The sequence below is a fragment of the Dendrobates tinctorius genome, unplaced genomic scaffold, assembly GCF_039654945.1.
Source record: "Dendrobates tinctorius isolate UK_male_01 unplaced genomic scaffold, ASM3965494v1 ptg000251l, whole genome shotgun sequence".
NCBI lineage: Eukaryota > Metazoa > Chordata > Amphibia > Anura > Dendrobatidae > Dendrobates > Dendrobates tinctorius.
Window position 1 is genome coordinate 1,793,677 of NW_027361918.1, and position 21,307 is coordinate 1,814,983.

The 21,307-nt window shown below is 50.2% G+C and overlaps 1 protein-coding gene across 3 annotated transcripts in view; it reads left to right on the forward strand.

The window, feature by feature from the left end:
* Nucleotides 1–21,307, forward strand: part of LOC141065413 (uncharacterized) — a 142,759-nt gene that overhangs the window by 15,521 nt on the left and 105,931 nt on the right. For 2 of the 3 annotated variants that reach the window (XM_073557885.1, XM_073557887.1), the window contains exons 2-3: nt 1,556–1,658; nt 3,941–4,093. In XM_073557885.1, coding sequence (XP_073413986.1) covers nt 1,556–1,658; nt 3,941–4,093 — 256 coding nt within the window. The remainder of the gene's footprint in view (nt 1–1,555; nt 1,659–3,940; nt 4,094–21,307) is intronic. The other variant, XM_073557886.1, reaches the window with a different exon arrangement.

The window sequence follows — 21,307 nt, forward strand, 5'->3', positions numbered from 1 at the left end:
ATAAGGGAGAGAGAGTGGAAGCGGAGCCATATATAAGGGAGGGAGAGTGGGAGCGGAGCCATATATACAGGGGAGGGAGAGTGGGAGCGGAGCCATATATACAAGGGAGGGAGAGTGGGAGCGGAGCCATATATACAGGGGAGGGAGAGTGGGAGCGGAGCCATATATACAGGGGAGGGAGATTGGGAGCAGAGCCATATATACAAGGGAGGGAGAGTGGGAGCGGAGCCATATATACAGGGGAGGGAGAGTGGGAGCAGAGCCATATATACAAGGGAGGGAGAGTGGGAGCGGAGCCATATGTACAGGGGAGGGAGAGTGGGAGCGGAGCCACATATACAGGGGAGGGAGAGTGGGAGCGGAGCCATATATACAAGGGAGGGAGAGTGGGAGCGGAGCCATATATACAGGGGAGGGAGAGTGGGAGCGGAGCCATATATACAAGGGAGGGAGAGTGGGAGCGGAGCCATATATAAGGCAGGGAGAGTGGGAGCGGAGCCATATATACAGGGGAGGGAGAGTGGGAGCGGAGCCATATATACAGGGGAGGGAGAGTGGGAGCGGAGCCATATATACAGGGGAGGGAGAGTGGGAGCGGAGCCATATATACAGGGGAGGGAGAGTGGGAGCGGAGCCATATATACAAGGGAGGGAGAGTGGGAGCGGAGCCATATATACAGGGGAGGGAGAGTGGGAGCGGAGCCATATATACAAGGAAGGGAGAGTGGTTGCGGAGCCATATATACAAGGGAGGGAGAGTGGTTGCGGAGCCATATATACAAGGGAGGGAGAGTGGTTGCGGAGCCAAATATACAAGGGAGGGAGAGTGGGAGCGGAGCCATATATACAAGGGAGGGAGAGTGGGAGCGGAGCCATATATACAAGGGAGGGAGAGTGGGAGCGGAGCCATATATACAAGGGAGGGAGAGTGGGAGCGGAGCCATATATACAAGGGAGGGAGAGTGGGAGCGGAGCCATATATACAAGGGAGGGAGAGTGGGAGCAGAGCCATATATACAAGGGAGGGAGAGTGGGAGCGGAGCCATATATACAAGGGAGGGAGAGTGGGAGCTGAGCCATATATTCAAGGGAGGGAGAGTGGGAGCGGAGCCATATATACAAGGGAGGGAGAGTGGGAGCGGAGCCATATATACAAGGGAGGGAGAGTGGGAGCGGAGCCATATATACAAGGGAGGGAGAGTGGGAGCGGAGCCATATATACAAGGGAGGGAGAGTGGGAGCGGAGCCATATATACAAGGGAGGGAGAGTGGGAGCGGAGCCATATATTCAAGGGAGGGAGAGTGGGAGCGGAGCCATATATACAGGGGAGGGAGAGTGGGAGCAGAGCCATGTATACAGGATGGGAGAGTGGGAGCAGAGCCATGTATACAAGGATGGGACAGGGGAGCCATGCATACAACAGGGGGTGCCACACAGAGCTGGACAGGACGGGGGGGAACCACACATACATTTTCTGATGATTAGAAAATAATCAGCATGTACAGAACTCCAGTACAATCTTTCTTAAGTGCTCAATGCTCCATTTCCTTGTAGGTTCCAATCATCATTAGCAGTGATGGTCATCAGTAGAAGTAGCCCAGTGCTCCCACTGAAACAGAGAAACAAGCCAGGTGCTCCCACTCATTCAAAACCTATGGTGAGTTGAGTCACATTATAAATGTTATAATTAAATGATAAGTATGCACTGCTATACTACATCCGCGTCCATAGCCCCGCCCCCTTATGACCAAAGCCCCACCCCTGTCACACCTCCATCCCCGCCCTGCCGGGCCATGGAAGAATGATCTTGCTTGAAGCCGGTCCCTGGTGCAAAAAAGGTTGGGGACCACTGCCCTAGAGCATATGGGGTCACATATTATTACACCCAGACCCTTCTCCACCAGTGACCCACCTAGTTATACCCCCTAGAGCATATTGGACCACATATTACACCCAGACCCTTCCCCAACAGTGACTCTCCTAATTATACCCCCTAGAGCATATGGGGCCACATATTATTACACCCAGACCCTTTACCAGTGACTCTCCTAGTTATACCCCCTAGAGCATATGGGGCCACATATTATTACACCCAGACCCTTCTCCACCAGTGACTCTCCTAGTTATACCCCCTAGAGCATATGGGGCCACATATTATTACACCCAGACCCTTCTCCACCAGTGACCGTCCTAGTTATACCCCCTAGAGCATATGGACCCACATATTACACCCAGACCCTTCCCCACCAGTGACTTTCCTAGTTTTACCCCTCCAGAGCAGGGATCCCCAACCTGTAGCACTGGATCCACATGTGGCTCGCGGCTGTCTGCTAGCTTGCTGCATTAGCTCCAGGTCTAGCAAAGGACTATGAAGAGCGCATCTCAAAATGGTGACCAGAGGCAGGCAGAGGGACCGGGGAGTCACAGACCAGAGGCAGGCAGAGGGACCGGGGAGTCACAGACCAGAGGCAGGCAGAGGGACCGGGGAGTCACAGACCAGAGGCAGGCAGAGGAGCCGGGGAGTCACAGACCAGAGGCAGGCAGAGGGACCGGGGAGTCACAGACCAGAGACAGGCAGAGGGGCCGGGGAGTCACAGACCAGAGGCAGGCAGAGGGGCCGGGGAGTCACAGACCAGAGGCAGGCAGAGGGGCCGGGGAGTCACAGACCAGAGGCAGGCAGAGGGGCCGGGGAGTCACAGACCAGAGGCAGGCAGAGGGGCCGGGGAGTCACAGACCAGAGGCAGGCAGAGGGGCCGGGGAGTCACAGACCAGAGGCAGGCAGAGGGGCCGGGGAGTCACAGACCAGAGGCAGGCAGAGGGGCCGGGGAGTCACAGACCAGAGGCAGGCAGAGGGGCCGGGGAGTTACAGACCAGAGGCAGGCAGAGGGGCCGGGGAGTCACAGACCAGAGGCAGGCAGAGGGGCCGGGGAGTCACAGACCAGAGGCAGGCAGAGGGGCCGGGGAGTCACAGACCAGAGGCAGGCAGAGGGGCCGGGGAGTCACAGACCAGAGGCAGGCAGAGGGGCCGGGGAGTCACAGACCAGAGGCAGGCAGAGGGGCCGGGGAGTCACAGACCAGAGGCAGGCAGAGGGGCCGGGGAGTCACAGACCAGAGGCAGGCAGAGGGGCCGGGGAGTCACAGACCAGAGGCAGGCAGAGGGGCCGGGGATATATACAAATTAGAACATAGTACATTATAAATATAGGCAGAGGGGTTGGGGAGTTGCAGACCGGAGGCAGCTGGAGGGGACAGGAAATTACAGACCTTAGGCAGGCGGTGAGGCCGAGGAGTTTCAGAAGAGTTATAAGTAACTGAGGCTTCAGATTTCTTCATAGGGTGTTGGAAAGCACAAGCCTGGTCCTAACAGGTGGAAAGTCTCACCTGATGGACATGTGTAAAATACCTATTAATAATCTGTAAATGTCACTGTGCAATGAGATCAGGACTGTATGTGACTGACGGTGATGTCCTTGTTTGATTTACAGTGTCAAGTATAGCGTGGCACTACCAGAAGGTGCACAAGTAGGTATACCGCGTTCAGCCCTGCACACCTGCAAGCTACTATTATATGCCCCATACGGGCCTTTTGCTACCGGTCTCAGTACAGACATCTTCCACAGGCAAATTGCTTCAGCAATCCAGCGGGAACCTCTCCTCATTTCCTTATGGAATATATTGCATCTTATTGAATTACCAGCACAGCACACCTTAAGGGTAGCTGGATGCCTGCTATATGCCTACACCATATTTGGAAGCAGGAACTTACAAAAAAATTATTTTGTTCGTGGACATACGTTTGTTCATACTATATAGACAGCAGTCGGACTGACGAAGGCCAAGTTTAGGCCGAAACATCTTTTTGTAGGACTGCACATAAATAAAAACTTCACTTAAAAAGGACAATTCAGTTGAGTGCCAAGTTACTTGTATGATTTACAGCCTCCTATCATAAAGACCCCGAAGGCCCAGATCCCTTCACACCACCCAGATTTCTCCCCGAGTGACGAACCAGACATGGACGAAGACGAGAGCAACATTTCCAGAAGAATCATAGACTTCACCTCAGAGATCATCTCCCTGCTGAGCGGAGAGGTAAACTCTTCTATATTTCTATTATTATCTGCTGAGTGGAGAGGTAAACTCTTCTATATTTCTATTATCTGCTGAGGGGAGAGGTAAACTCTTCTATATTTCTATTATCTGCTGAGTGGAGAGGTAAACTCTTCTATATTTCTATTATCTGCTGAGTGGAGAGGTAAACTCTTCTATATTTCTATTATCTGCTGAGTGGAGAGGTAAACTCTTCTATATTTCTATTATTATCTGCGGAGTGGAGAGGTAAACTCTTCTATATTTCTATTATTATCTGCTGAGTGGAGAGGTAAACTCTTCTATATTTCTATTATCTGCTGAGTGGAGAGGTAAACTCTTCTATATTTCTATTATTATCTGCTGAGTGGAGAGGTAAACTCTTCTATATTTCTATTATCTGCTGAGCGGAGAGGTAAACTCTTCTATATTTCTATTATCTGCTGAGTGGAGAGGTAAACTCTTCTATATTTCTATTATCTGTTGAGTGGAGAGGTAAACTCTTCTATATTTCTATTATCTGCTGAGTGGAGAGGTAAACTCTTCTATATTTCTATTATTATCTGCTGAGTGGAGAGGTAAACTCTTCTATATTTCTATTATCTGTTGAGTGGAGAGGTAAACTCTTCTATATTTCTATTATCTGCTGAGTGGAGAGGTAAACTCTTCTATATTTCTATTATCTGCTGAGCGGAGAGGTAAACTCTTCTATATTTCTATTATCTGTTGAGTGGAGAGGTAAACTCTTCTATATTTCTATTATCTGCTGAGTGGAGAGGTAAACTCTTCTATATTTCTATTATCTGCTGAGTGGAGAGGTAAACTCTTCTATATTTCTATTATCTGCTGAGTGGAGAGGTAAACTCTTCTATATTTCTATTATCTGTTGAGTGGAGAGGTAAACTCTTCTATATTTCTATTATCTGTTGAGTGGAGAGGTAAACTCTTCTATATTTCTATTATCTGCTGAGCGGAGAGGTAAACTCTTCTATATTTCTATTATCTGCTGAGCGGAGAGGTAAACTCTTCTATATTTCTATTATCTGCTGAGCGGAGAGGTAAACTCTTCTATATTTCTATTATCTGCTGAGTGGAGAGGTAAACTCTTCTATATTTCTATTATCTGCTGAGTGGAGAGGTAAACTCTTCTATATTTCTATTATCTGCTGAGTGGAGAGGTAAACTCTTCTATATTTCTATTATCTGCTGAGCGGAGAGGTAAACTCTTCTATATTTCTATTATCTGCTGAGCGGAGAGGTAAACTCTTCTATATTTCTATTATCTGCTGAGTGGAGAGGTAAACTCTTCTATATTTCTATTATCTGCTGAGTGGAGAGGTAAACTCTTCTATATTTCTATTATCTGCTGAGTGGAGAGGTAAACTCTTCTATATTTCTATTATCTGCTGAGCGGAGAGGTAAACTCTTCTATATTTCTATTATTATCTGCTGAGTGGAGAGGTAAACTCTTCTATATTTCTATTATTATCTGCTGAGTGGAGAGGTAAACTCTTCTATATTTCTATCATTATCTGCTGAGTGGAGAGGTAAACTCTTCTATATTTCTATTATCTGCTGAGCGGAGAGGTAAACTCTTCTATATTTCTATTATTATCTGCTGAGCGGAGAGGTAAACTCTTCTATATTTCTATTATCTGCTGAGCGGAGAGGTAAACAAGGATCTCTTGTTGGTCCTAATTCCGAAATCCTCTGTTCCTCCACTTAAAATAAGGTTCTCACCTTCATTATCCGCTGCTTATCAGACGCCTGTTACCCCATACTTTTAGACTAAGACATTCAGTACTGAATATTGCCACACAGGCCAGCTGTTTCTTGAATGATATATGGAATTTTCCATTACAGCTCTTTTCAGTTAAATCAACTGTGAATTCCCTTTTCTGAAGGTCGATTGTATGACCGAATACGTTCAAGAAGTTTTGAACTGGATGCTTTGTACAATAAAGGAACTGTTTTTTGAGTGCCAAGTCTTCACTATAATCTTTAGTGGGTTGGATACCCTACTTGTGCACCTTCCTCTCATTCATCGAGTGCCGTGTTTTTTCTAATTTTGACTTTTTCAACGCATAATTGGCTGGAATTGAGATCGGACGCCATGTTGCGTTTGGAGAGCCCCTGATGTGCCTAAAAAGTGGAAACCCCCCTCAAATGACACCATTTTGGAAACTAGACCCCCCAGGGAACTTATCTAGATGTGTGGTGAGCACTTTGAACCCTCATGGGCTTCACATAAGTTTATAACGCACTGCCGTAAAATTAAAAAAATCCTATTTTCCACAAAAATGATCTTTTCACTCCCAATTTTTATTTTCCCAAGGGAAACAGGACCACAAAAGTTATTGTGCAATTTGTCCTGAGTATGCTAATACCCCATATGTGGCGGTAAACCACTGTTTGAGTGCATGTCAGCGCTCGGAAGGGAAGGAGTGCCGTTTGACGCATAATTGGCTGGGATTGAGATCGGGCGCCATGTAGCGTTTGGAGAGCCCCTGGTGTGCCTGAACAGTGGAAAAACCCCACAAGTGACCCCATTTTGGAAACTAGACCCTCCCCCCCCCCCCCCAAGGAACTTATCTAGATGTGTGGTGAGCTCTTCGAACTCCCAACTGCTTCACAGAAGTTTATAACGCCCTGGCGTGAAAATAAAAAAAATCATATTTTTTCACAAACATGATCTTTTAGTCCCGATTTATTTATTTTTTTTTTTAATTTTCCCAAGGGTACCAGGAGAAATTGGACCCCAAAAGTTGTTGTCCAATTTGTCTTGAGTACGCTGATACCTCATGTGTGGGAGAAAACTACTGTATGGGCACACGTCGGGTCTCACAAGATAAGTAGTGACGTTTTGGAATGCAGAGTTTGATGGAGTGGTCTGCGGGTGTCATGTCGCATTTGGAGAGCCCCTGATGTGCCTAAACTGTGGAAAACCCCCACAAGTGGGCTGGGAGGGCTCCTGTGGAGGTCCTGCTCCTGTGCGGAGCAAATTCCGCTGCAAGATTAGCACCAGTGGCTGTTCCCCGGCGCGTGCAGCACGACGCTGCCTCTTCATTGCTGGCCGATCCTGGAACTTTTTTCCCCGGCTCCTAGTTTGCCTAGGCTGACGGGCGGGAGTCCCGCCCACTGACGCAAATTCCGAAAGTGGGCGGTCCTTACTACATGGAATGATAGTGCATTGGCAGCTCTCTTTCGGAAGGGTTTGTCTGAGACTTTAAAAGATACTATGGTGGGATTTCCTGTTCCCTCTGGTCTTGACGATTCTTTGTCATTAGCCATTCAAGTTGATCGGCGTTTACGTGAACGCAAGACTACACGGGAGGCGCTGCCACATTTTGAACAAATGTCTGAACCTATGCAATGTGATGGAGTTTTGTCTAGGGCGCAACGTCAGGAGTTTAGAAGGCGTAATAAGCTTTGTTTTTTCGGTGGAGATGCCTCTCATGTTATTTCTGTCTGCCCTAAACAAGAGAAACGTTTTTCACACATTTGCTGTGGGTGGTGTACAACCTAAGTTTCTTTTGGCAATTACTCCGATCTGCTCCTTACCCACATTTTCCGTGAAGGCTTTTGTGGATTCAGGAGCGGCCTTGAATCTAATGGATTTGGATTTTGCAAAACGTTGTGGTTTTCCTATGACACCTCTGCGGACGCCTATTCCTTTGAGGGGTATTGATGCTACTCCTTTGGCGAAGAATAAACCTCAGTTTTGGACCCAGGTGATAATGCGGGTCGCCCCAGACCACCAAGAAAATTGCAGATTTTTGGTGTTGCATAATTTACATGATACCATTGTTCTGGGTTTTCCCTGGTTGCAAATCCATAATCCGGTTTTGGATTGGAAATTTGTGTCTGTGGTGAGTTGGGGTTGTCGGTGTGCTCTTGGTGACACTCCTGTTTTCTCCACCTCTCCCCAGTCGCATGATGTTCCTGACTATTTGGCTGATTTTTATGATGTATTTAGTGAGAGCAAGTCTGCGTCTTTGCCTCCTCATAGGAGTTATGACTTTGCAATTGAATTGAGACCTGGGTGTAAATTTCCCAACGGTCGACTTTTCAATTTATCAGTACCCGAACACGAGGCTATGCGATCTTATATTAAGGAGTCGTTGGAGAAGGGTCATATTAGACCATCCTCTTCGCCCTTAGGTGCTGGTTTTTTTTTTCGTGGCCAAGAAAGATGGTTCGTTAAGGCCTTGTATTGACTATCATTCCCTCAACAAAATTATGGTTAAATTTCAGTATCCGTTATCCCTGATTTCTGATTTATTCTCCAGAGTTAAAGGTGCTTGCTGGTTTACCAAGCTTGACCTCAGGGGGGCGTATAATCTTATTAGTATCAAGCATGGGGATGAATGGAAGACGGCGTTTAATACTCCGGAGGGACATTTTGAGTACCTGGTGATGCCTTTTGGGCTCACTAATGCCCCTTCTGTCTTCCAATCCTTTATGAATGATATTTTCCGGGACTTTGTGGATAAGTTTTTGATCATCTATCTGGATGATATTTTGATCTTTTCCAGGGATTGGGATTCTCATGTAGAACATGTTCGGACTGTGTTCCGGATTTTGAGGGACAATTTCTTGTATGTTAAGGGATCGAAGTGCCTTTTTGGTGTACAGAGGATTTCATTTTTGGGATTTATTTTGTCTCTGTCAACTACTGAAATGGACCCGGCCAAGGTACAGGCCATTTATGATTGGGTTCAACCCACTTCTTTGAAGGCTCTCCAGAAGTTTTTGGGTTTTTCTAATTTTTATCGTAAATTTATAGCTAATTTTTCTGGTATTGCTAAACCACTGACTGATTTAACTAAGAAGGGTGCTGATGTGCTGAATTGGTCTTCAGAGGCTGTTTTGGCGTTTCAGGAGCTAAAGCGGAGGTTCACTTCTGCTCCGGTTTTGCGGCAACCTGATGTCTCACTTCCTTTTCAGGTGGAAGTAGACTCTTCAGAGATTGATGCAGGAGCTGTTTTGTCCCAAAAAGATCCAGTGACGTCTAAAATGAATCCCTGTGCCTTCTTTTCCCAAAAGTTCTCCCCATCTGAACGCAACTATGATGTGGGGAAGCGGGAATTGTTAGCCATGAAATGGGCATTTGAGGAGTGGAGACATTGGTTGGAGGGAGCTAGACATCAAGTTGTGGTCCTCACTGACCACAAGAATTTGATTTACCTTGAGTCGGCCAAACGCTTGAATCCTAGACAGGCTAGGTGGGCCTTGTTTTTTACGCGTTTTGATTATGTGGTCTCCTTTCTTCCAGGCACTAAGAATGTTAAGGCAGACGCCCTTTCTAGGAGTTTCTTTGCTGATTCTCCTATTGTGACCAAGCCTACTACCATCCTAGGTGAGGGGGTAGTTCTTTCTGCCATCTTGCCCGATTTGAGACGTGCCCTGGAAGAATTCCAGGAGGACAAACCTGAGCGTTGTCCTGTGTGAAAATTGTATGTTCCTGACCAGTGGAGGAAGAGAGTGATGTCTGAAGTTCATTCCTCCGCAGTGGCTGGTCATCCAGGTATTTTTGGTACCAGCGATTTGATGAGTCGGTCTTTTTGGTGGCCCGCCTTATCTCGTGAGGTCAGGAATTTTGTCTAACCGGCATAGGACCATTGGTCCCCGGTTTAAAGTGGGTGATATGGTTTGCTTGTCATCAAAGAATATCTCTATGAAGGTGGCTTCTCCAAAGTTCAAGCCAAGATTTATTGGACCTTACAAGATTTTGGAGATTCTTAATCCGGTTCCTTTTCGATTGGCTCTTCCTGTTACGTTTAAGATCCGTAACATGTTTCATAAGTCACTGTTGAAGAGATATGTTGAGCCAGTAGTTCCTATGGCTGCACCTCCTGACCCTGCATTGGTTGAAGGTAATGTGGAATATGAGGTAGAGAAAATACTGGATTCTCGTCTGGCTAGACGGAGACTCCAGTATTTGGTCAAGTGGAAGGGTTATGGCCAGGAGGACAATTCTTGGGTCTCTGATATTCATGCCGATAGATTGGTTCGTGCTTTTCATCAGGCCCATCCTGATCGGCCCGGTGGCGTGGATGAGGGTTCGGTGACCCCTCCTCAAGTGGGGGGTACTGTTGTGAGCTCATTTTCGGGTTTGCCTCTGGCTTCTGGTGAGGGTTATGGAGCTGGCTGTGCTGACAGAGGAGTAGTGAGTTCTCTATCTGGACTCCCTTTGTTGGTGAAGGGAGGTAATGAAGCTGATCTAAATGGCAGAGATCGGTCACCTGAGGAAGAGGACTGCGATTAGACATCAGGAGTTTCTGATTGGATTTAAGGCAGCTGACTCCCTAGTTTCTTGCTGGTGATTTTTCCTGACTGTGGCTTCTGGTTTCCAGTTTGGTTCCTGCCTTCCTAAAGCTAAATTTTCTCTGCTATTGTTCATATGAGTTTTGTCTGGTTTACTTAGTTTTTGTGTTCAGCCAGCCCTGGCTGGGACTGGGCTGAGTCATTTTGTCTCTGATCATTTGATCTCTTTTCCTCTGTCTTCAGAATATACCTGAGTGCTGATATAGTGATTTGAAGTCTAGCGACTTCAGGGCCTTTTTCTATCAGACGTGTTGGACATTTTTTTTGGCAGGGTTTTTTGCGTGATTGCAGACAAAAGCTTTTCTTTCCTGTCCTTTCTAGTTAGTGAGGGCCCCATCATTTGCTCAGCCTATCTTTCTATCTGTGTCAGTGTTTTCATCTTGTTACACCGACAATACATGTTGGGGGCTGTCTATTGCTTTGGGGTCTGCTCTGGGGCAGTTTAGACTTTCCCTTTCTTTCTTTAGGCTTATTTAGTTCTCCGGCCATGACGAGGCGTCTAGGACCACCGTAGGCACGCTCCACGGCTACTGCTAGTTGTTGTGGATAGAATCAGGGGTCTGCAATCCGCTAGTTACCAACCTCTCCGGTTTTCTGGGCTTAGCTTGCTTTTTGTTTTTTTCCTCCTCGGTGACTCATTCATAACAGCCCTAGCACTCCGGCAGGGAGCCTGGGCACTTCGCCAGCCGGTCTCCCGTACCATCCGGTTTGGCATGGAGGTCTTAGGGAAAATGATGGCAGCAATAGAGGCTGTTCCATTTGCCCAGCCCCATCTTCGTCCCTTGCAGCACGCCCTCTTGGCATCTTGGCACAAGAAGCCCGTTCTCCTTCGACCACCAGTGCCGGTTGTCCGCTCCGGTCAGACAGGCTCCCAGATGGTGGACGATGAGTCCCTCCCTTCTGCAGGGGAAGCCTTTTCCTCTGAACCATTGGTTGATGCTCACAGCCGACGCCAGTCTCCACGGATGGGGAGCAGTATTTTGCCACCACACAGCCCAAGGATGTTGGTCACCTCGGGAATCACTCCTCCCGATCAACCTTTTAGAAATTCGGGCGATTTGGCTGGCTTTGCATCATTTCCTGGCAGGACGCCCTGTCCGAATTCTATCAGACAATGCCATGGCAGGGGCTTACATAAATCATCAGGGGGGGCAGCCACAGCTGGACGGCCATGCTCGAGGCAAAGCATATCCTTTGCTGGGCCGAGAGAAATCACTCTGTGATCTCTGCAGTTCACATTCTGGGCGTGGAGAGCTGAGCGGCGATCTTTCTCAGCCAGCAGGGTCTTGTGTCCGGGGTATGGCTGCTCCATCCCGAGTTTTTTTCCAACAGATTTTCCAACATTGGGGAACCCCAGAAGTGGATCTGATGACCTCCTGGCTAAATGCTAAAGTGCCCAGGGTTGTCACTCGGTCCCGGGAACCACAGGCTATCGCTGTGGACGCGTTGGTCCTTACATGGATCAAGTTTTCACCTCTCGTACCTGTTTCCTCTGCTTCCAAAGGTCTCAGGAAATTCAAGGCATAGGGGGTTCCAGTAATACTGATTGCCCCAGATTGGCCTCGTCGGACAGGGTACTCAGATTTAGTGCAGCTACTCGTCGACATCCCCTGGCGACTGCCTGAGCGCCCAGACCTACTTTCCCAGGGCTTGATCTACCACCAGAACCCAGAGGCTCTGTGTTTGGCGGCTTAGCCGCTGAATCTTGGATCCTGGCCCGGCAAAGGTTCGGCCGGAAGGTGGTGGCTGCAATGGTTAGTGCCTGGGAGCTCGCCTCAGCACGTGTTTACCACCACTCCTGGGAAGTTTTTCTTCTCACGGTGTAGGGACCGTGGTAATCCTCCACTGAGATTCTCCATCCTAATATTTTTAGCTCTTCTCCAGTCTGGCCTAGACTCAGGTTTAGCTCCAAGGTCCCTCAGGAGGCAGATTTTGCCCTTATCCACTCTGTTCCAGCGTAGGATTGCTTCCAATCTGCAGGTAAAGACCCTCAGGCAGGGGGTCTCCCGCTTGATACCCACCTATAGGGTCCCTCTGGGCGCCTGACGCCTTAACCTGGTCCTAAGCGGTCTGCAGGAAGCTCCGTTTGAACCACTACAAGCTGTCTTTTTGGCATACCTTTCCTGGATGGTGGTGTTCCTCATGGCTATAATGTCACTTAGACGGGTCTCCGAGCTGGCGTCTCTATCCTGTCGAGCCCTGTATCTGATTATCCACAAGGATAAGGTGGTTCTCAGGCCGACTCCTCCTTTTCTCCTTCGCCTCATTGGGGGACACAGATACTGTGGGTGTATGCTTCTGCCGCTAGGAGGCTGACACTAAGAAAAAAAGAGGTTAGCTCCTCCTCCGTCGTATACACCCTCGTCCCTATTGCTGGCTGAACTCAGTTTTTTGCTTAGTGTCCATGGAGACACACACATCTGGTTTTGCTCCAGACTGTTTTTTTTTTTTTTCTTTTTTCTTTTCCCATGAAGATGAGACAGGGGCGACGGACCCTATTGAAAGGGTCCGATTTCCCCAAACCCATCAACGGGCGAGCACGTGCGAGTGTCCCTCCACGTATCCTCTCCCGCGACGTGGGACACAATGCCGGACTTAGCCCTCACCACCCCTAGGTATTGAAACCATGGGCTGTACAGAGGCACAAGACTAGTCCGTGCGGCCCCCACTGCTCCACCAATGCTTAGACTGCGGTGCTGCAAGGCGGCGGACGGTCCCTCTCCTCACCCCCTGAAGGGGTTAGATGGAGCTAGGGTACCTGCACCGTTCTATTTTGTCACGGCCCCCTCATACCTGAGCTGGGACGCTCAAGAGGATCGTCAGTGAGGAGAGGGCCTGGGAGGGCTCCCGTGGCGAAGATCCGGGGCTGGAGCCCTTAGCTGTCAGATGCCAGTGGCTGCAGAGCGGTGCGGAGAAGCCCGCGCCAGTAAGTAGCGCCATTTTTTTGTGGCGCCATGGAGTCGCCCCCCCCCCTGTCCCCCCGGTCGCAAGCAGGGGATAAATTGAGGCCGCTGCTTTAGCCGAAGCTAGGCCGCGACCGGAGGTTCGCCTCCGGGCCGCACGTCACTTCTGGCGGCCCAGGCCTGGGCGGCGGGGGATAAATTTAGTCCCCGGCTTCGAAGCGCGGCTGGGCCGTAGACCCGGAAGTACCGCCCCTGGACCGGTTTATATGCTGGCGGTGTGCCCCACAGCTGGTGGCGCGCGATTTTTGTGCGGAGGTGTCCAGGAACGGGGGGGCACAGGACTGGGGTAAGTGCTGCCTGGGAGACTACAGCAGCGGACAGATACAGCATGTCCGAAGAAGCAGCATGCATCTCTTGTCGTGCTGCGTTTCCGCGGGCACAGAGCAAGCGATTATGCAAAGCCGGCGACTCGAAACGCGCCCAGGAGCCCTCCCCTGTGACCGAACCCACAATGCTGGTGTGGGCTCACCGCAGAGGACAAGGCTCTGGATTCCCGCTGTGCAGCTCCCCGAACCCGACACCTAACAGAGCCTCAGTGTCCGTCCTCCCCTGCGACCGCGACCAATGTGCCAAGCCCCCCAGAGTGGGCCCTATCACTGTCACAGTTCATGCAATTGAGTCCCTGCAGGCCTCAGATGGGGGCAGGGACAGTTGCTCGCCGGTCTTAGAGGGGACCTCCACCTCACAAAAGCCTCTCGCCTGCAGGAGCTGCTCTCACTCCAGGCAGACCCGAGGGAAAAGAATCCACACGGTGTCGCCCAGTCCATCCGGTGCCTTGGCATTCGTAAGTTCTGCTTCTCACTCCCCGTCACCAGTGGTCGATAGCGAGCAAACCTCAGAATTCGACTCAGACGAGCCCCTCGACCTGGATACTCCAGCGTCATGTGAAACAGTGGACAGCCTCATAGACGCCGTCAATCAGACCTTGGGGATTGAGGATTATCCCGCAGCGGCTACGGGGCATGAAGTGGCATGTAAGACCTCTTTCACACATCCGTTTGTCTCCATCAGTCAAAATCCGCCGTTTTGCAAAAAAAAAGATCAGTTTTTTTTCCTATTGACTTGCATTATCGGCGGATCTTGACGGATGGTCATCCGTTGGATCCGTTTTTTTACGGATCCGCCAAAATTTTGGCGTCCGCTGACGGGACGGACAGTGAAACTTTTTTGTGTGGTTGGATCCGCATTTGTATACTGCGCATGCCCGGAAGAATTGCCTTTGGCGGAAGTTTAACCCTAAATCCAGTTCTGGCGGCTGAAAAAAAAATCTCTCTCCCTCTCTCCCTCTCTCTCTCCCTCCCTCCCTCCCTCTCTCCCTCTCTCCCTCTCTAATTCAAATAGGCTTTATTGGCAGGACCAAAATACAATTAGTGTTGCCAAAGCAAGAAAAGAAGTGTGGCAGGGGAGTGGATTAGGGTAGTGGGGATGGGGAGTGATTGTCCATTTGGAGGTCTTTAGTTCCTCTCATCTTATGACATGTGGTGACATATTGGGCGGCGACCTCCACCATTGATTCTTCTTCCCCCAGCAGGATGCAGAGTTTCCTCTCCTCGTCCATGGATGGGAAGTCTGGGGTATGGGTGGTAAGTTTCTGGAAGTGGGAGTCCCTCACTGCTGAGTATTTGTTGCAGTGCAGCAGGAAATGCACCTCATCTTCCAGAGCCCCCTGCTGGCAGTGCTGGCACAGTCTGTTCTCTCTCTCCCCCTCTCTCTCTCTCTCCCCCCCTCTCTCTCTCCCCCCCTCTCTCTCTCCCCCCCTCTCTCTCTCCCCCCCTCTCTCTCTCCCCCCCCCCTCTCTCTCTCCCCCTCCCTCTCTCTCCCTCTCTCTCCCCCTCTCTCTCTCTCTCCCCCTCTCTCTCTCTCTCCCCCTCTCCCCCTCTCTCTCTCTCCCCCTCTCTCTCTCTCCCCCTCTCTCTGTCTCCCCCTCTCTCTGTCTCCCCCTCTCTCTGTCTCCCCCTCTCTCTTTCTCCCCCTCTCTCTTTCTCCCCCTCTCTCTCTCTCCCCCTCTCTCTTTCTCCCCCTCTCTCTCTCTCCCCCTCTCTCTCTCTCCCCCTCTCTCTCTCCCCCTCTCTCTCTCCCCCTCTCTCTCTCCCCCTCTCTCTCCCCCTCTCTCTCTTTTCCTCTCTCCCCCTCTCTCTCTTTTCCTCTCTCTCTCCCCCTCTCTCTCTCCCCCTCTCTCTCTCCCCCTCTCTCTCTCCCCCTCTCTCTCTCCCCCTCTCTCTCTCCCCCTCTCTCTCTCCCCCTCTCTCTCTCCCCCTCTCTCCCCCTCTCTCTCTCCCCCTCTCTCCCCCTCTCTCTCTCCCCCTCTCTCTCTCCCCCTCTCTCTCTCTCCCCCTCTCTCTCTCCCCCTCTCTCTCTCCCCCTCTCTCTCTCTCCCCCTCTCTCTCCCCGTCTCTCTCCCCCTCTCTCTCTCTCCCCCTCTCTCCCCCTCTCTCCCCCTCTCTCTCCCCGTCTCTCTCCCCCTCTCTCTCTCCCCCCTCTCTCTCTCTCCCCCCTCTCTCTCTCTCCCCCCTCTCTCTCTCCCCCTCTCTCTCTCCCCCCTCTCTCTCTCTCCCCCCTCTCTCTCTCCCCCCCTCTCTCTCCCCCCCTCTCTCTCTCCCCCCCTCTCTCTCTCCCCCCCTCTCTCTCTCCCCCCCTCTCTCTCTCCCCCCCCTCTCTCTCTCTCCCCCCCTCTCTCTCCCCCTCTCTCTCTCTCCCCCCCTCTCTCTCTCTCCCCCCCTCTCTCTCTCTCCCCCCCTCTCTCTCTCTCTCCCCCCTCTCTCTCTCCCCCCCTCTCTCTCTCTCCCCCCCTCTCTCTATCTCCCCCCCTCTCTCTCTCTCCCCCCTCTCTCTCTCTCTCTCCCCCCCTCTCTCTCTCTCTCCCCCCCTCTCTCTCTCCCCCCCTCTCTCTCTCCCCCCCTCTCTCTCTCAAATGAATTGGTGGCCTCAGGTTACAAAATAGAATTTGTCAGATATCCTCCAAGACGGTTTTTTCTTTCCCGGCTTCCCAGGGTGGATACCCAGGCAAGGGCTCTATTGGAAGCCATCGAATCGCTCCAGCACAACGGAGTCATTGTTCCAGTGCCGGAACACGAAAGAGCTCAGTGGTTCTATTCCAACCTTTCTGCGGTTCCCAAAAAGGACGGGTCTGTCAGGCCTGTTTTGGAACTGAAGCTTCTGAACATTTTCATCAGAATCAGACATTTCCGGATGGAGTCTTTCCGTTCAGTCATATCGGCCATGGAACAGTGAGAATACTTGGCTTCAATAGACATCCAGGATGCATATCTGCATATTCCCATTTTTCCTCCTCACCAGAGGTTTCTACGCTTCACCATCAGCGATCAACATTTTCAGTTCGTAGTGCTACCCTTCGGGCTAGCCAGGGCTCCCAGAGTGTTCAAAAAGGTTATGGCAGTTGTCGTGGCCACACTTCATTTTTGAGGCATAGTCTTCTTGCCTTATCTGGACGACCTCTTGGTCAAGGGCCCGTCAATACGGGCATGCGAGGAAAAGGTCACCATCACGCTAGATACTCTTGCCCGCTTAGGATGGTTGGCAATGCTAAGAAGTCATCCCTTGTGCCAGCTCAGAGGATCTCCTTCCTAGGAATGATTTTCGACACTTGCCGAGCATTGGTAATTCTCCCTCAGGAAAGGGCGCTAGCTCTCCGGCAGGGTGTCCGGACACTTCGCCAACCAGTCCCTCATACCATCTGATCCGGGAGGAGGATTCTAGGGAAAATGGTGGCAGCAATAGAATCGATACCTGTCGCCCAGTTCCACCTTCACCCCCTGCAGCACGCCGTCTTGTCAGCCTGGGACAAGAATCCTTTCACGCTCGATCGGCGGTGCCGACTCCTCTCAAGTCAGGCAGTCGCTCGGATGGTGGATAACCAGTTCCTCTCTGGCCCAGGGGAAACCTTTCCCCCCAGATCATTGGTTGGTAATGACAACCGACGCCAGTCTCCTCGGTGGGGGAGCGGTGTTTCACCACCACACAACCCTAGAACGGTGGTCGCCACAGGAGGCACGCCTCCCGATCAACTTGTTGGAGATACGAGCAATTCGGCTGGCTCTGCAGAAATTTCATCACTTTCTAGCAGACCGCCCCATCCGAATTCAATCGGACAACGCCACGGTGGTGGCTTACATAAATCATCAAGGGGACACCGCAGCAGAGCAGCCATGCGCGAGGTTGGGTTTGTTCTTCAGTGGGCCGAAGCAAACCACTCGGTGATTTCGGCTGTCCACATTCCGGGGTGTGGAAAATTGGGTGGTAGACTTTTTCAGCCGGCAGGGTCTTGCGTCCGGAGAGTGGTCTCTACATCCCGAAGTTTTTCAGCAGATTTGTCAACTGTGGGGAGCTCCGGATGTGGACCTGATGGCTTCCAGAGTGGATGCCAGGGTGCCCACATATGTCGCTCAGGCCAGGGACCCGCAGGCATTCGCGGTGGACGCGTTGGTTCTGCCATGGAACCAGTTTCGCCTCCCATATCTATTTCCCTCACTGCCACTACTTCCGAGAGTCATCAAAAAGATCAAGACGGAAGGGGTGCCGGCGATTCTGCTAGCCCCAGACTGGCCCCGTCGAGCGTGGGACGCAGATCTAATGCAGCTGCTCGCCGGCGTTCCTTGGCGCCTGCCAGAGCACCCAGATCTACTGTCGCAAGGGCCGATTTGCCACCCGAACTCAGGGACCCTGTGTTTGACGGCATGGCCATTGAATCTTGGATTTTAACCCAGGCAGGGTTCGGGAGCGAGGTGATCGCTACAATGATTAGCACCCGGAAGCCTGCTTCAGCACGAATTTGCCACCACACCTGGAGGGTGTTCTTAGCTTGGTGTCGAGGCTGCTGTGTTTCTTCGCTGAGATTCTCGATCCCCAACATCTTGGTTTTTCTCCAGTCGGGCTTAGAGAGCCCAGATAGCTCAGTCGGTAGAGCATTAGACTCGGGCTTTGCCCCAAGTTCCCTCATGAGACAAAGATCGGCCTTATCCGTCCTGTTCCAGCGCAGAATTGCTACCAATTTGCAGGTGAAGACTTTTCATTCAGGGAGTATCCCACTTGGTACCTCCCTATAAGGCGCCTATGGATGCCTGGGACCTTAACATGGTCCTAAGTGTTCTGCAGAAACTCCATTCGAACCGCTTCAGGATATCTCTTTGAGGTACCGTTCCTGGAAAGTGGTGTTCCTAGTGGCCATCACTTCCATCAGGCGGGCTTCAGAGCTGGCGGCCTATCCTGCCGAGCTCCGTTCCTCACGTTCCATAAGGATAAGGTGGTCCTCCTTTTCTGCCGAAAGTCGTGTCCTCATTTCACTTTAATGAAGATGTTGTTTTGCCTTCATTTTGTCGTGCACCGTGTGGAAAAGGCTCTTCGCACATTATACCTGGTAAGAGCCCTTCGGAGGTACGTGTCGCGGACGGCACCCTTTCGTCAGACGGACACGCTGTTCGTGCTCCCCGAAGGGCACAGGAAGGGATTCCCTGCCTCAAAATCGACCATAGCCAGATGGATTAGTTTGACTTTTCAGGAGTCCTACTGCATTAGAAGCATGCCGATTCCAGCATGGATCAGAACGCACTCTACCCGGGCAGTGGGCGCCTCTTGGGCGCTTTGGCACCAGGCTTCGACAGAACAGGTTTGCAAGGCAGCAACCTGGTCCAGCCTGCACACTTGCCAAACATTGTAATATCCATGCTCAGGCCCCGGCGTATGCGTGCCTGGGTAGAAGGATTCTCCAAGCAGCGGTGGTGCACCTTTTAAATAAGAAGTGCATGTAGCTTGGATCGGTGAGTCAATTCTCCCACCCAGAGACTGCTTTAGGATGTCCCACAGTATCTGTGTCCCCCAGTGAGGCGAAGGAGAAATATGGATTTTTGTGGTAACTCACCGTAAAATCCTTTTCTCCGAGACGCTCATCTCACTTTATTGAGGATGTTGTCTTGCCTTTTTTTTTGCCCAGCACCGGTACACTGGGTGGAAAAGGCTCTTCATACATTGGATCTGGTGAGAGCTCTCAGGAGGTACATGTCACGGGCGGCACCCTTTCGTTAGACCAGACACGCTGTTTGTGCTTCCCGAGGATCGCAGGAATGCACTCGCGGCCTCAGGATCGACCATAACCAGGTGGATTTGTTTGGCTATGCAGGAGTCTTACCGCATCAGAGGTGCACCTGTTCCAGCGGGGATCAGAGCACACTCCGCTCGGGCGGTGGTCGCATCTTGAGCTCTTCAGCACCAGGCTTTGGCGAAGCAGGTCTGCAAAGTGGCAACCTGCTGAAGTCTGCACACATTCTGGAAGCACGACAATATCCATACTCAGGCTTCAGCATACGTGAGCCTGGGTAGAAGGATTCTCCAAGCAGCGGTGGTGCATCAAAATGACAGGAGGTGCGTATAGCTTGGACCGGTGAGTCGACTTCCCACCCAAGTACTGCGTTAGGACGTCCCACAGTCCTGCGTCCCCCAATGAGGCGAAGGAGAAACAGGGATTTTTGTGATAACTCACCGTAAAATCCTTTTCTCCGAGACGCTCATTGGGGGACACAGCACCCACCCTGTTAGCCAATTGGCTCTTTTTTTGTTTGTTAATATGTATTTATGATAAAAGGTGGGTCTTTCCAGACATGTTGTTACCTGCATTAAGGTTTATTTTGTCTGTGTTTTTCATCTCCTGCTGCTTTTGCACCGAACTGGTCTCGCCATCAATCAGGGCGAGGGTGTATACGGCGGAGGAGGAGCTAACCTTTTTTTTCATTCACTTAGTGTCAGCCTCCTGGCAGCAGTAGCATACACCCACAGTACCTGTGTCCTCCAATGAGCGTCTCGGAGAAAAGGATTTTACGGTGAGTTATCACAAAAATCCCTGTTTTCAACACAGAATTAGCTGGAATTGAGATCAGATGCTATGTTGCGTTTGGAGAGCCCCTGATGTGCCCAAACAGTGGAAACCCCCAATTCTAACTCCAACCTCAACACACCCCTAACCCTAATATCAGCCCTAACCCTAATGGGAAAATGGAAATAAATACATATTTTTATTTTATTATTTTTCCCTAACTAAGAGGGTGATAACGGGGGGTTTGATTTACTATTTATGGCGGGTTTTTATGTTTGGCAGTGGTCACACGCTATGTTAATTCACACTCGATGCGTGTGTCATCTTAATTGTCTGCTGCCAAATTAGAATGTGAGGTTTTACGGCCGGTAAATCAGACACAAATGCAAGCAATTGTCTCAAAATGATTTCTGTTTTATTAGCTGAAAATGCAGAGCATTTATGGAGAAAACAAAGTACACCTTATGTAGCTAATGGTGTTTGATATGGCCAATACTGTTTGATTACTGTGAGAAATGACAGGTGTGGAGCTTGATACGATACTCCCTAGTAGATTGCAGTGTCCATCCATTAGCTTTCCATTCATTAATCATGTCAGTCTGCTGAAGGTTAGCTTGTTGACAGAATTAAATTAAAGAACAAGTAAGCATTTAATACAGATTCAGGAAAAGCAATCCTATAAGCTTGATTTCGGTATGTATTCATATGCCATATATTCTCCTCTTAACAGCTAAAAGACACTTTTTATTGTAAAAATAGTTTTTGCATCACCTCATTTTGAGAGCTATAATTTTTCCGTATTTTGACCCACAGAGTCATGTGAGGTCTTATTTTTGCGGGAGGCGCTGACGTTTTTATTTTCGGGCACGTGATATTTTTTGATCGCTTTTTATTCCGATATTTGGAACGTAGAATGAACAAAAACCAGCGTTTCATAAATTTCTTTTGGGAGGGGGCGTTTACACCGTTCCGCGTGTGGTAAAATTGATAAGGCGGTTTTATACTTCAGGTCAGTATGATTCCACCGATACCTCATTTATATCATTTTTTTATGTTTTGGTGCTTTTATACAATAAAAACAATTTTATATAAAAATTATTTTTG